At 37.1% G+C, this 14,236-nt stretch overlaps 1 protein-coding gene across 1 annotated transcript in view; it reads right to left on the bottom strand.

Moving 5' to 3' along the window:
* Positions 1-5,917: 5,917 nt before the first annotated feature.
* The window catches only part of LOC127854552 (glutamate receptor 2-like), a 34,840-nt gene continuing 26,521 nt past the window's right edge, over positions 5,918-14,236 (bottom strand). The window contains exons 13-18 of the mRNA XM_052389616.1: positions 13,150-13,348; positions 12,627-12,871; positions 11,946-12,051; positions 10,955-11,098; positions 8,210-8,338; positions 5,918-7,246 (exon numbers count right to left, since the gene is read on the bottom strand). Coding sequence (XP_052245576.1) covers positions 7,178-7,246; positions 8,210-8,338; positions 10,955-11,098; positions 11,946-12,051; positions 12,627-12,871; positions 13,150-13,348 — 892 coding nt within the window. The 3' untranslated portion in view covers positions 5,918-7,177. The remainder of the gene's footprint in view (positions 7,247-8,209; positions 8,339-10,954; positions 11,099-11,945; positions 12,052-12,626; positions 12,872-13,149; positions 13,349-14,236) is intronic.

The raw sequence follows: 14,236 nt of genomic DNA, 5'->3' as shown, positions 1-14,236 counted from the left end.
GATTATTGCAAGTTTATTATGCATGTGGAAGGATATTAACTAAACGTTGTCTTCATTGTAAGAAGACATTCAAGCAGCACTTTATAATATAAAAATGCTGTCAAACATGCACTAAACAATTTTAATTCTGTTCATATAACCATATTTATAATGTTTATCGCGCTATTTTTCCTGAATTAATGGTTTATCGTGCTAATTTTCCCAATCTAAATGGCACAGGCTGCAACAAAAAAAGCAGAATAAATCACTGAATTTTGTTGAGTGTATATATCAAACAACACTGGATAGAAAGCCCTCACACTTATTGCTCATCCTTAACACAATGCTTGTTTGCTTGCTATCACACTTATTGATATTTAAAACTGCATATTACAATTTTATTTTTAAACAATGAACATCATACAAAGTAAATAAAACAACTTATAATAGATGAGATGTATTCCACAGCAAACCAGCATTTTTAAAGATTGCATTGCAGGCTTTGGACTTTCGAGGTGCTACATGTAGGAAATCTAGTGTTAGAAGTACAACAACATCACCACTACTACACTATACATGTACTACACTACACACCTGGCGTATTTAGTCTCTATTAAGTAATGTACATGCAAAAGGTCCTTTATCTATAAATATATATATAAAAGTATGTCTACAAGTATTATTAAAAGCTTCTACAACAGTGTAATGAGATATATAAACCACTTAAAGGTATACATAAGGTTAAATTGGCTGAGATTTTAAATTTTCAAAAATAAAATAAAATCGGTTTAGACAATTTATTTTTATATATTTGGTCGAATGCTCACTTTTCATGCATTTATTTTTATTTGTATTTATCCCCCCCCCCCGACTCAATTGTTTTGAAAAAAATCCCGTAAAACAGAAAATAAAAAAATGTTTGCCTTAGAGTGAGATATTACAATTTAAAATTGACGTCACAATGCACGACTTATATAACTTATGCAAAGAATAGCAAATCTAAATTTAATAATACGTAACCTTATTTATTTGTGCCGTATAATATTGTTACTGTTTGAACATTTTGTTTAAAGGTTCTGTTCTGCGATCGTTTACATTTATGAACACCTACCCTTTGTAATTTTACTACTGACTTTTGCTTCTACAATGGCAATTTGTGTCAAAGTGTTCTCGAAAACCAGAGCAACACACACAACGCGTGATATACCGATCGCAAGCTATATCACGGTGATAAGGCGATTACCACAAGTATTCCGCTCACCGTCAAAATTTTATATTTCTTACAAGAGCACCGTATCCTTCTGACGAAAAGAAACATAGCGGACGAAGCATTAGCAGGTGAGTGGGCGACAAAATTTTGTATTATAAGACACTGCAAAATGATTGCCACTTGCAAAGATAGACGACATATTGGTTCGAATTTCTGAACCAATATGTCGTCTATTTATAAGTTTACCAGTCATTAAATATTGAGCATGAGTTTGAAATAGTGTTTACAAAAAGTCGTGTCGCGCTCGACACCATTCGTACTTGTGAGAAAAATGTAATAATCAGATGACTGTCGATGCGTCAGACCTGATGTGACAGACCTAAATCATTGTATATATTAAACGAACATGCCATACGAACCTGTTTGTTTAAATATCTGTTAAATGCCTATTTTTTGTGAAAGCATGCATCACTTACATAAATATCGATGCACCGCGCAACACTGAATATGAACACCGTATTTATATTCCGTGTTATTTAAATTCGTGGCACCGTTATCTTCTGCACATGGTTTTAAATGTTGAGCTAGAACGAGCTGATTTATTTACGATAATCTTCCACTTATAAAAGTTAAATGTCCCAGAATTGATCTTGAAAATGATGGCATCCTTGCACCAAAAACGGTTCACCGGGATCGATTGTCTTGCTTTCCAGTACGTGGAGGGCACATATTTAAGTCTCATGTTTCAATTTATCTATATTGTTGTGATAAAATACAATCATTATTGATAATTATTATTTATTGATTTCAGATTCGTAATCCGTAAAAATATCTCCAGCTTCGATTATGGAAAGGTATAAGCAAATGTTGGTGTAAAACTAACCGAAGGAAATAATACATTTAGTTATGTATAAGGTGTACAAAATTATTGGTTAAATTTACTGAAATATGAATTTGGTGTTTGTGGCCAAAACCAAAGATGTATACCAAAGATGCTCTCGACTACTTATATCAGAAAAAGGGGTAACAATTATAAAACAAAACTTTTTTGAGACTGTCTATAGAAGCTTGTGAGTGCATGTCTCCGTAGATAAGACATTACAGCGCGGTCCGTTTAACGAGATGTAAAGGTTTCGAATCATATATAGTTATTTCCGTCAAGTATTAAAAAAACAATTGAAAACCAAATATTTTCAAAGTACATTGTAATATTGCTTTGAAACCGTTTGTACAATTGTTTACGTCTCTTCCTTCTGAAAGAAAAAAAGATCAGAATAAAGCGGTGCCAAAAAATCGTTAAGAAGCGGTGCTTTTACGGACATTGTTGAGCGGTGTTCATATTTCTATAATGTCAGTGTTGAGCACTTACTAACACGTGTAAATGTAAAAATCACAGTTATATTCAATAAAACATGCCATAATGTATTTTACCTCGATTCTTCCACCATACAATACCGTTTAACAAAAAAAAAATCTTTCATTTAAAATTTTTAAAATCTGCAAAAAATACGATTTGTCGCTTCATGAAAGTCACTTCTTTCACGACATGCTCAAATTGTTTTCACTGTTTTGAGTTAATAGCAGCTTATCAATTTTGATGCGGTAAACGGCAACTAGATGTAAAGTATATACTTCATTCGATGAAATATCTTTTTATTACCAACTTACCTTCTGTTCTCGTTTTTGTTATTTGATTTGTGGACTCGCCAAAAAGTATGCGGCCATGTTTTTGACAGAAGAATACGGTGCTCTTGTCAGAAGTATAAAATTTCGACGGTGTGTGGAAAAGTTGTGGTATCCACCCTTACACCGTGTATATAAGTGATAACGAAAACTAACATGTCATTTGTTTTCGGATGTTGTACTTTTCAGAAAACAAAATGGCTCCATTCAATTTGGCATCAACTTCCTTTAATTCAAATAAAGAACGAAACAGGAAAGTTACGCTATACCACGATTTGAAGACACTTTACTTTTACTGTCAGGTTTGAAATACTTAACTAAACTACACTTGAAAGCCGAATCTTGGCATTTAGAACTTGTACGGTTAGATAGGTAAGGGACTGAATTTCCATTCCGGGACCTCGGCGTTTTCAAGTGTAACCGTATGGGCGTTAGTTTATGCATGCAGTAGCAACATTCGATTGATGAATGGAACGCTGCATGAGCGATTTTTATACCGGACGAGATTGATCTATTTTCCACAGATATGCAAAACAATATACAGAGGCTTGGCCAAGTGTTTTCCTGACTAGCTTCATACAATCTTAAAATGAAAGCTTCATAGTATAAAAGATATTAAACTAATAACACAATAATACTTACATCGGCAATTTTGTATCCAAAGAGGGAGTCAGTACATACCCAGAAAAAAATGAAACTTTGACGATCGGCCCGTGTCTACAAATGTGAAGGTCGTCCGTAATTTGTTTGGTATTACATGCACTTTAAAAAAGTCTTTTCAAATATATCCAGAGCTCCAAACACCTTCTGATTGGTTATACTTGCAAATATAATGGTTACAAAAACCAGGTTGATTATGCAAGAAAGTTATATTTGTCTGCATGAAGCATTGAAATGGCAGATGGTTCGTCCACCAATTCTCGCCCATGCCAATTATTCCATTCGCTAGATAGTGTCGCACGATGGAAAGAAGAGTGTAATTGCGAATGCCAGTAGTTCTTCAAAGCAACCTAAAGAGAACTACGTGGCCAACTAATTAAAATGTATCACTTGGAAGTGATTGGTATCTGAAAAGTCTCTCAATTACTTGTTTGGCACCAAGTTTAAAGTGGTACCTCTCTCATATGAGTTACTTTTACTGCAAAGGGAGAAGCAACTGGAAGGCGGCATTAGCCAATTACAAATTCAGGTCACGATATCGTGCTGTATGCCAGTATGCCGATGCAGATAGATTCAGCAGAATACACTTTTATACGGACACAGTATTTGAATTGACAGCAACAGTAAGGGCTTGAGTTGAAGAAGCAGCTTTAGCAACGTTAGTCCCGAAACTATAGCCAAAATACAGCGTGATGCAAATGTTCTAGATTATGTGATACAAACAATTGCTCCTAGCTTAAAAGATTGGCAACGAACACAACATAAGATGCAGTAATTGCCGAACTCATGAACAATATCTAACAGGCTTCGATTGACTTTTCAGCGGTATAGAAGACTTAAATAAGTTAGAACTCAAAGACAGCGTTCATTATAGATTCTTCAACAACGGAAACCAGAAGGGAAAACCTGAAGTAATTCCTATCACTCCATGCTGAGTAATAGGGAAAGTGTCAGGACAAGGTGTTTCAGTAAGCTCGAACAAATTACGTCACGGCAATTTTGACATTTTTTTTAATTTCAGACCAGATCTAGATTACACCAAATTTGTTTGACAAATTTATGTAGATATATCTCCCAACTTGAAAGTCTAATAATAAGTTCTATAGTTAAACCACATTTCTTTGATTTAATAGCTTTAGATACTTACTATCTAGTAAAGGTTATGTTCTTTAAATTCGCGTCTCATTTTTTACATTAAAATTAGGTATCTGATGAGTAACACGCCGTGATGTTACAATTTGTGTAATTGTAATTAGTGGAATTCATAAATTGCATTATAACGCAATAAAATTGCATACACTTTAATAAAAAAAACGAACTACAACGAACAACAAACATTCAAGATTGATGTAATCAGACGGGGTATGTCGTCAGGTCAATATACACTTTGACCCCAAACAATTGCTACAAAGGTATATTCACTGATTGTAGTAGGGTAGCATGTACTTGATAACATATCAAAAGTTTACCGAAATCGGACCTCCGGAATATTTTTTTTTCAATCGCCGCCAAGATGGCCGCAAAAACCTAATGTACACACATATCACAAATATGATACAATAACTGCTTTCGTATTACGGGCAGAATATGAACACAGGCAATCATCAATCCAGCCAAACTTTATCAATTAATATTTATGATGTACACACTTTTTACTAGATTTACAAGTCAGAAGATTTTTAATGTTCCCATTAACCACCGCGTTTGTCTGTCTGTCTAGATATTCAAAGAATGGGTTTTATATCGAATAACTGGGTTGATCTCGCAAATCTTCCACAGTTGAATTACCTTAAGTCTAAAGATGTTTTTCATGTTGCTGAACTGCCCTAGGTGGATCTCGCTCAAACGTCCAGGATCAATGGTTGTGCATGATTGGCAAATTTATTGTATTAAATCCGATTCAGAGGCAATCACCGCGGGCGCACAAACTTGTACAGTCCGACGAAGCACTTCTGCAGTTTTCACCGTATACCATTCGATGTTATGCATGTGCCTTAAGTATCCTAGTTAAGTATCCTAGTTAAGTATCCTAGTTAAGTATCCTAGTTTAGCCTGAGAAGTCCTTTCAGGCTAATCTTGGACGACATTTTCCGCCTTAACTGGATTTTCGGACAGAAAAAAAGAGACTTCCTGTAAACGAAAAATAACATATAAGAGGACAGTGTCTACTGGACCAGGTAATCTTGGACGACACTTGACGCACATGAATCAAGTCCAGTTTTACCCAAACGAGAGTCATGTGAAGTTTTATTGGCATCTTGAACATACATGTATATTAATCTCACGATTGCCGCGTGCTTTTTGTGATAATCAAGCCCACATAATTGACATTCATTTTGTTTTAGATTTATTTGCATATGCATAACACTTGTGAAGACGTCTATATTGGAACAGTATGTACATGTAATATTTTATGAAATAAAAATGTTGAACACAAACAAACGCAATATCGATATTATAACACGAAATTTGCATAAGTCGTAACAGAATGCGCACAGACACCATCAAAGATTTGGTCCGAATGATATTGCATACCTCGCAATCAAAACTGGAATTATAGTTCGTCCCACTGAAATGTCTCCTACTGAAATGTTGCCGATAAATAACATATTTGTCCAGTTCATCCTCCAAAGGCCATCGTACATGTTTTAGTATTTACTATTCCTCGTGAACATTTAACAATTCGAATTCACAGGTATGTTTGAACTTGGATCTTGCACTACGATACAGATTCAGCGCTTTCAACTAAATACATGTACTTGACACCAGATTTCCATTTCCGCTCTTTGTATGTACTTATCCACTCACTTTTGATGCAATATTTTCAGGGTCACATGTGACAATTCTAGTTCCGATGTCAACACAAACAACCATTGATAGTGTAATGCTGTTGGAAGTACAACAATTTACAGGAAGACAAATCTGCACCAAGAAACCTTTTAAAGATCCGATAAGTTTTACAAGAGTTATCTGCAAATCCGATTTAGTGAATTATAGGTCAATTGACGGACGTCGATCTGCGAAGTATTGCGTTTGTCCACAGCTATTTGCCAATGTGTTTAAGTAACGTGTTTAAAGAATGCGTGCAATTATCAGTCAATTAAAAAATTAGTCGCATCATGCAAAAAGGAATATGATGCCATATGCGGTCAGCGTAGCTGCAGAACAGCCTTCGCGCAGTCTGGTCAGGAGCTACACTGTACGTTAAATAGACCACGAAAGCTTGCGTGACTTTTTAGAGAACATGGTAGCTTCTGTCTGTGCTGGTCTGGAGCTATACAGGCCGCAAATGGCATAAGTCCCATTTCCACTCGATACGTGTCCTACAATGTTTCAGAGATAGTCCTCTGTCAATTGACTGATTCGTAACATCGGATTGGCAGATGTATCCTGTAAATATATAGACTCCCGACTCGTCAACTCAATATGTGGCAACTGCATAATAGGTATAATCTGGACACCCCCACAACTTTAAAAAAAACCATCTGATCGGTAGGTAAAAACAACGCTGACCAACAGATAAGTGTTTTTTCCCAAACTCTAGCCCATTTCGATGTAAGTCTCGAGCTAAACGCATGGTCGATCTGTCAACTTCGAGTGACGTCTTTCTTCTGTTTGATGCTTCGTGACGCCACACCGGGCTTGTCACAACTCTGTTTGGCTGCGGGTGAACTGTTCGAAGCCTATACACGGCGGCTCTGTTGAGTAATTAAACTGGAACAGAAAAAAAAACGTTCGAAGCTCGTATATAAGTAACGCTCTGGAAAAAACGGGCTAAATGCATGTGCGTAAAGTGTCATTACAGATTAGCCTGTGCAGTCCGGTCAATCTCCGCATGAACTAGAGATTCGTTTAGAAGAGACTTCAATAAAACGGAAATTTTCATCCCTAGTTAGCCTGTGTGGACTGCACAGACTAATCTTTGACCACACTTAACGCATATTCATTAAGCCCCGTTTATCCATAGCCTGGCGCATACGGAAAATTAAACTACGAGTAAGCACACAGATATGCAATGTAACTAAAAGTTTATACCACGTAACTGACCTCTTCAAAAGAACGCTTTGCAATACATTCTACGCACACCTTTCAATTCAGATTTCATTGGCGATGAATGAACATAGGTTACGCTTTAAGTTATTAAACTACGAATAATGATTTACGAGAATTGAAATAGACCAGACTATTGAATGAAGTCTTGCGCCAGTCAAAAAGTCAAAAGAAAACAACTAGATAATGTATGTATACTTTTTTTGTTTGTGTTTGGCGGGGAGGGGGGATCGTGATACAAAAGATGGTATGTCATATTTTCTTTCTTTTTGTTGGTCGGAGTAATTTCTCTCTAGCTAATGGTTGAATAGTTTCATAAACATTCGACCAGCGTCATGCGAAAAGGGGTCTTATGCCACATACGGTCAACGAAGCTCTAGCCCATCCTCAAGTCAGGGCCTACCATTTCCACTAATGTGACCACGAAACCTTGGGTGACTTAATAGCGGACGGCTTACCTCCTGACCAGAATGCGAGATTGCGCAAGCTAGTCTGGAGATACGCTGGCATATGACATAAGACCCATGATCTAACGAAGCGGCTCAGATACAAGCAAACCTAAAGAATTTCTTGCCTGCTACTAGTTCTATAGTTTCATTAATAATTTATCCCAAGCACTCCACTTACAGAGGTTTCCTGTCTATCAGTGTGGTTACTCGCACCAAGCGTTCGGCTGTCTAGATCACCGTTCTCCCTCTCGGTCATCGAAGCGCTCAACAGCGTTGTCACTGTTTCAGTGGCCTTCATGTAATTAGTCTGCAAAAAAAGCACAACAAAAACATACAGTTGAGAGGCCTTGTAACACACATCTCTTGAAATTTAAACATGGAACCAACATTCTCTCTCCTGATAATATTTGCAAAGCTTCAGTGTTCGTGTATGCAGTGTGCCGGTATCTGCATATGGCAATGTGGATGTGGATGTTCGTTAAATAAAACTGTACGTTCATTGAAAGTACGTCATGACGTATACAGAAATTAAATCTGTATAAAACGTAATTTCCTTTATGTGCAAGTAATCGACCCTAAATGCTGTCAGGCTAGCGTAAATGTTGGTGAACGCGAATTTCACCTAGGCGATCAGGATTCAATTCCCGTTCTCGGAAGCATGTGAGTTTGGGTGGAGAGTTCGGTTAACCTCCGGGTACTCCGGCTTTCTCCCCAAAAATCAAGATCACACCTAAATTAAAAATCTTTCAGTAACCACTAAATAGCTGGAACTTGAAGCTATAACCCATTTATGTCCAGTGGACTCTCCCATCTTTCTAAATTGGATCAATTTATTTCCAAAAGTAGGGGTGTCTGGTATATTTATTTCTATATTTAGAATATTTCTTACAGAAATTTCTTTAAGCAAACAGCGCAGACCCACATGAGACGCCGCATTATGCGGCGTCTCATCTGGGTCTACGCTGTTTGCAATGTCCTTTTTTCAGGACGCTAGGCATGAATGGGTTAATTAAAAAATTCGCCCCAACTTTCGTTAGTCTAGAAAGTTCAGTAGGAAGGAGTGCTTGGACATACTTCGGGTCCATACACAATCACGGCCGTTAATTACGCGCGCCACCTCTTTTTTGAGTTGCATTGATAAATGAGCCAATGCTACTTCCGAGGTGGCGCTCAGGCCCGGATGTTTTGAAATTTAACGGATATTTTTACTAAATGATTAGGTTTTATATGTTTTTTCAACATATTTCGCATTATTTAAAAAAAATTGGCCGATATAGTGCGATTCAGCGATTATAAATTCATCCAAAGATGTACAGAAACATACAATCACAACCCATTTGCAAACTCGAGGACCTTTATAAGTTGTAGCATGGTAGAATTCGTTAAAGCAAAACGATTTCGTTTGCCTGTGTGACGAGCAAATTCCCAGCCTATTAAATCGCTCATTACATAAAACGATTGCTTTGAACCTGTACAACTGAATGCGTTTATCAAAAACATTAATATATAAATTTGCATTTTTTTTAAAAAGAGATGGGGCCAATGCCAAGGAGGTGGCGCTCAGATTAGGAGGTGGCGCCAATACACATTTATAGCTATTTTGAAGTGAAATATTTTATGTTATGGTTTCTATTATGTTTACAGGACTAACATTATTTTTCGTAAGTTGACTACTTCAGCACATTTGAGTCGCGTGCTTTTTTTAATTAGAAAAAGTAGTTTTCTAATACCGGTAATGTATTGATGGATTTAAACGTTCGTCTTTATAAGATATAAACATTTAACATGTATTATACAAAAAAGTTAACGGAAAAACCCCCGAGCTATCTTTATTTTTTTGGAGTTGATAGTGGGAACAGCAACCAACATATATGAGCCTAATTAAGATTCGTCGACCTTGGCCTTTTAGTGAATTAAGAATTTGGATTAAGGGACACAAATAGTCGTTTCAAGAAATAGTATTGTCTTATATTTATTTCGTGAATTATCATACTGTATACACATATCGCTGTCGATGAATTATTTTGATAATGTTTAACATTAAGTTATTGGTTTTATTGAGTATTACACATTTTTGGTATATATCGTACAATATGTTTTATTCATGTTGGTGACTTCGTAGTTGAGTTGATCACTTATTTATTAAAAAACAACAACATCTTATTTATTATAGAATATGTTTATGTTCTGTAAAAATTTGGGCCTTCGTATTTACTTTGGAAAATGAATTAAATATAACAAATAATATCGCCAATCAAATGTAAGTCATGCGATAATGGCATAGCGATACGATTTTTCATTGATACATCCTGTGATGGAGTCACCTCCGATCATTGGCGCCACCTCCTATCATTGGCGCCATATCCTATGCATTGGCTCCATCTCTTTTGGAAAAACGCAAAATGATCTACTACGTCGGCAAGAAGCCAATATGTTTGTGCATGCAGCATCTAATGTATGTTGTACGCAATCGTTTGATGCCGTTAGCGATTTAATTGAATGGAAATTTTCTCGGAAAAACTCATCTAAATGCTTTTAAAACTCCACCATGCCACAAGGTTCTCCCGTTTTTAAATGGTTTGAGAATGTATGTTTCTGTACATTTTTTGGATGAAATAATCTTCTTCGCTGAATCTCACTACATTGCCCGATTTTAAAAATAATGCGAAATATGTTGAAAAACATATAAAACCTAATCACCCTGTAAAATTATCCAAGAAATTTCTTAACAACCGGGCCTGAGCGCCATCTCGGAAGATGCATTTGCGCATTTATTAATACATCTCAAAAAAGAGGTGGCGCGCGTGATTAACGACCGTGACAATGCATCCTGAGGCGCGGAAGGACCTCATAGACTTCGGAAAACACACACACACATAGCAGAGATTATGTTGCATAAGCCGAAAAATCAAAACATACAAACCCTTTTTACCGTCTCGAGAAGCCTCGTCTTTGAGCAGAGGAATTCCAGGCTGGCTATAACAACAGCAATCGCTAACCCTCCTACGAGAATGTAGAAGACACCAGCAACGTTGCTTAGTGATAGCTCACGTTTACCTGAGGAATCCTATAAATAAGTGTAAAAATCGCCAACATTTGACTCGCGTCGTGCGAAAATAGGTCTTATACATAATTAATAAATATACGTTATTGAGACATTTAAATGGAAAAAGTAACATGTATAACATTTGACTTTAAAAAAACCCATTATACTTGTGAATCATTTGGAGCATAACACAAACTCTTGAAAATTTACCTTTGTACAACCCGTTTTTAATAAATTACTAAGGTATGAACACTTTTTCAACTTAGATTTTGAGCGTTTGCACTTTTGTCAAAGAACGTATTTAAGACTGCGAGTATGACAATAATTGTGAATGATCGCACAAGTAACATACACTTGTATTTCTGTCAAAAAAACGCTAATTAAACTAATGATAGCGTATTTATTGTAGTTGAATAGGATTAAAAGACAATGGCTTATTGAGACACTCCACAGTTTTTTATGAGACGAACCAGTATTTAATTTTCAAAGACCCTGTACTTTCTGATCGAGGTTTTAACCTTTAAACACCGGCATACAGGCTTTCTCTCCCTTCTCCTTCTACCACTCGATTATAAACTAATAGCGGACAGGGTTGCTCCTGACCAGCCTGTGCGACTGGTATTGTGCGCCTTTGACATAACCTCATTTTCATTATTCAAACACCGGCACACTCGCTAAACCCACCATTCCCTCGTTTCCACAGATCCCATTGTCTTTAAACCACTGGACATTCACGTATAGCGGGCAGTGTTGCTCCTGACCAGACTTCGCGACTGCGCAGACTGGTCTGGAGCTACGCTTGCCGCATATAACGTAAACTTAAAGATTAATATTAAGATTGAAACACCGGCACACTCGCTTGACCCACCTTCCCCTCGTTCCCACAGACGCCCTTGTCCTTCCACCACTTGATCTTCAACTTCGGCAGCACGCCCTCCTCCATTAGCATCAACACCGCGAGGTTCATTTGTTCGCTGCGAAATGCAAACAAAACATAAAGAAATAAGCCTCGTTCCTGGAAAACGGGGTTTAATGCATTTGCGGAAAGTGTCACCCCAGATTTGCGTGTGCAGTCCGCATAGGCAGAGACAACACTGTTATGGATTGTTTGTTTATATGAAATCTCTCCTAAACGAAACTCTAGTCTAGGTGGCCTGTGCGTACGCAAATTGTTATTACCATGACGTCATTTAACTCTAATTTTTATTAGAACGTCTTTTCTGACTAGATATGAACCGCCACTGGCACAACATGGAGAAATACACAGCGACTACTTGACCGTGCTTAGCCAATGAAAAATGAGTGTAATATACGATGTAATATAAATATTAAGTTACAATCATGAATTTTTTAATGGTTTTCAAACATTATATTAAGAATTGTGAATGCCTCGAAATCGGTTTCTGATCTTTTTCAGCCGAATAATTGCGTCTGTTTAACAGACCTATTCCCAGAGCGAATTAGGAACAAAAATCCTAATATGAAAAGAAATTCCCAAAAGTCAAATTTGCATTTTTTTCAAAATGACCAGATACAAAAAATGGTTTACCTTAAGGGCGAATTCTTGGCGGTCGCAATGCCAAACGCCTTCGAGTTGAGGTTTGGCCCAACTTTCATGGTGTCACACGGCTCTCTGCTATTCACGTACTCGTTTGTCGGCGACTCCAGCAGGAAAGCGTATTTACCCTTGGATTTCTTCACTCTTTCAATACCCTCGTTCACATCGTTCACGAATACTGAAGGATTCGCTGTCATGTAGTTGTACATCCTTTGGTAAGTAGGAACTTTGGATTTCTATAAGATAAACGATTGGTTACGGTTTACACTAGTTGTTAAAAAAATTCACAACGACTCCTGAGCTACACTACGGTATTACGCAAAAATTAAAACCTGGGAAAACCTGGCTTAATGCATGTGCATGTAAGACCGATATAGTCGTCTCTGATTAGCCTGTGCGGTATACACAGGCTAATCTGGGACGACATTTGATGAACATGCATTAAGGCATATTATCCCAAAGCAAGGCTGATACGTATAACCCACTGTAACCTACAATAATGAGGGGCATATACCATAAAGAAGTCAAATGATGATCCTTGAGAGAGCGTTCCGTATTTGATATCAGTCTGCACGGAGAGGTCGTCTGCGGAGTTGATGGGCGTGAACATGCGCTCGATGGTGAGGAAGGCGGCGAGGTTGGCAGTGTACGAAGAGATGATGATGAGCACGAAGAACCACCAGCACGTGCCGATCACGCGCCCGGATATAGATCTGCAGAGAGGCACATAGAGAAATATTTCGTTTGAAGAAAGTGTATCGGTGGATTAAAAATTATATTCCAATTTGAAACAATACACAATGGAAATATGATCCTCGCTGATGGAATACAGGACTTTATGCACGCTCGTTAATTGTCGCCCCAGATGAGCCTGTGCATTTAGCACAGCTAATCATGTACGACACTCTCCACTGTTATTACATGTATATTCCTCTTAAAGAAATTCCTGTTAAGGCAAACTGCACATGCTGATCTGGGGCGACACGTGGGACATGCATTTAACCCCGTTTTCCCAGAGCAAGACTCATACATATTCGAAATATTAAACAATACAAAATGAGAATATCATTTACATTCCAAACGTTTATAATTTCAGCACATATTGGCGAGAGGTACATTACTTCACTTTTATTTAATGCTTTCCGGTGGTTTATAGAGAAATATCAGTGAATTAAAACTGATAATTTCACTGTTTCAAACAGTGAAAATTATCAGTGAGAATTATCGATAATTTTCATTGTTTACTGTGAAATGACGTCATTTTTTTGACGAAATGACGTCATTATCCCAGCAAAATTCGTTAGTTAAACTCTTGAACAATGTATATAAACTGTGAAAAATGCATTAAATAAAAAGAAAATTTGTTGGATTCGGTGGATTATCGACTTTAATTCACTCGTGATCATAGAAAACATATATTTTCACTCGTGGCTGCGCCACTCGTGAAAATATTATTTTCTATGATCACTCGTGAATTAAAATCGATAATCCACCGGATCCAACAAATATCCTCTATATAATAGTTATGGATGACGAAGATGAAATAAACCATAAAAAGCCTGGTTAAATGAAATGCATGGCTCCTTGTTAAAGATTTTGTT

Source organism: Dreissena polymorpha, chromosome 13 (genome assembly GCF_020536995.1).
Source record: "Dreissena polymorpha isolate Duluth1 chromosome 13, UMN_Dpol_1.0, whole genome shotgun sequence".
Taxonomy (NCBI): domain Eukaryota; kingdom Metazoa; phylum Mollusca; class Bivalvia; order Myida; family Dreissenidae; genus Dreissena; species Dreissena polymorpha.
The sequence above is the reverse complement of the archived record's forward strand: the minus strand, read 5'-3'. Positions and strand labels throughout refer to the sequence as shown.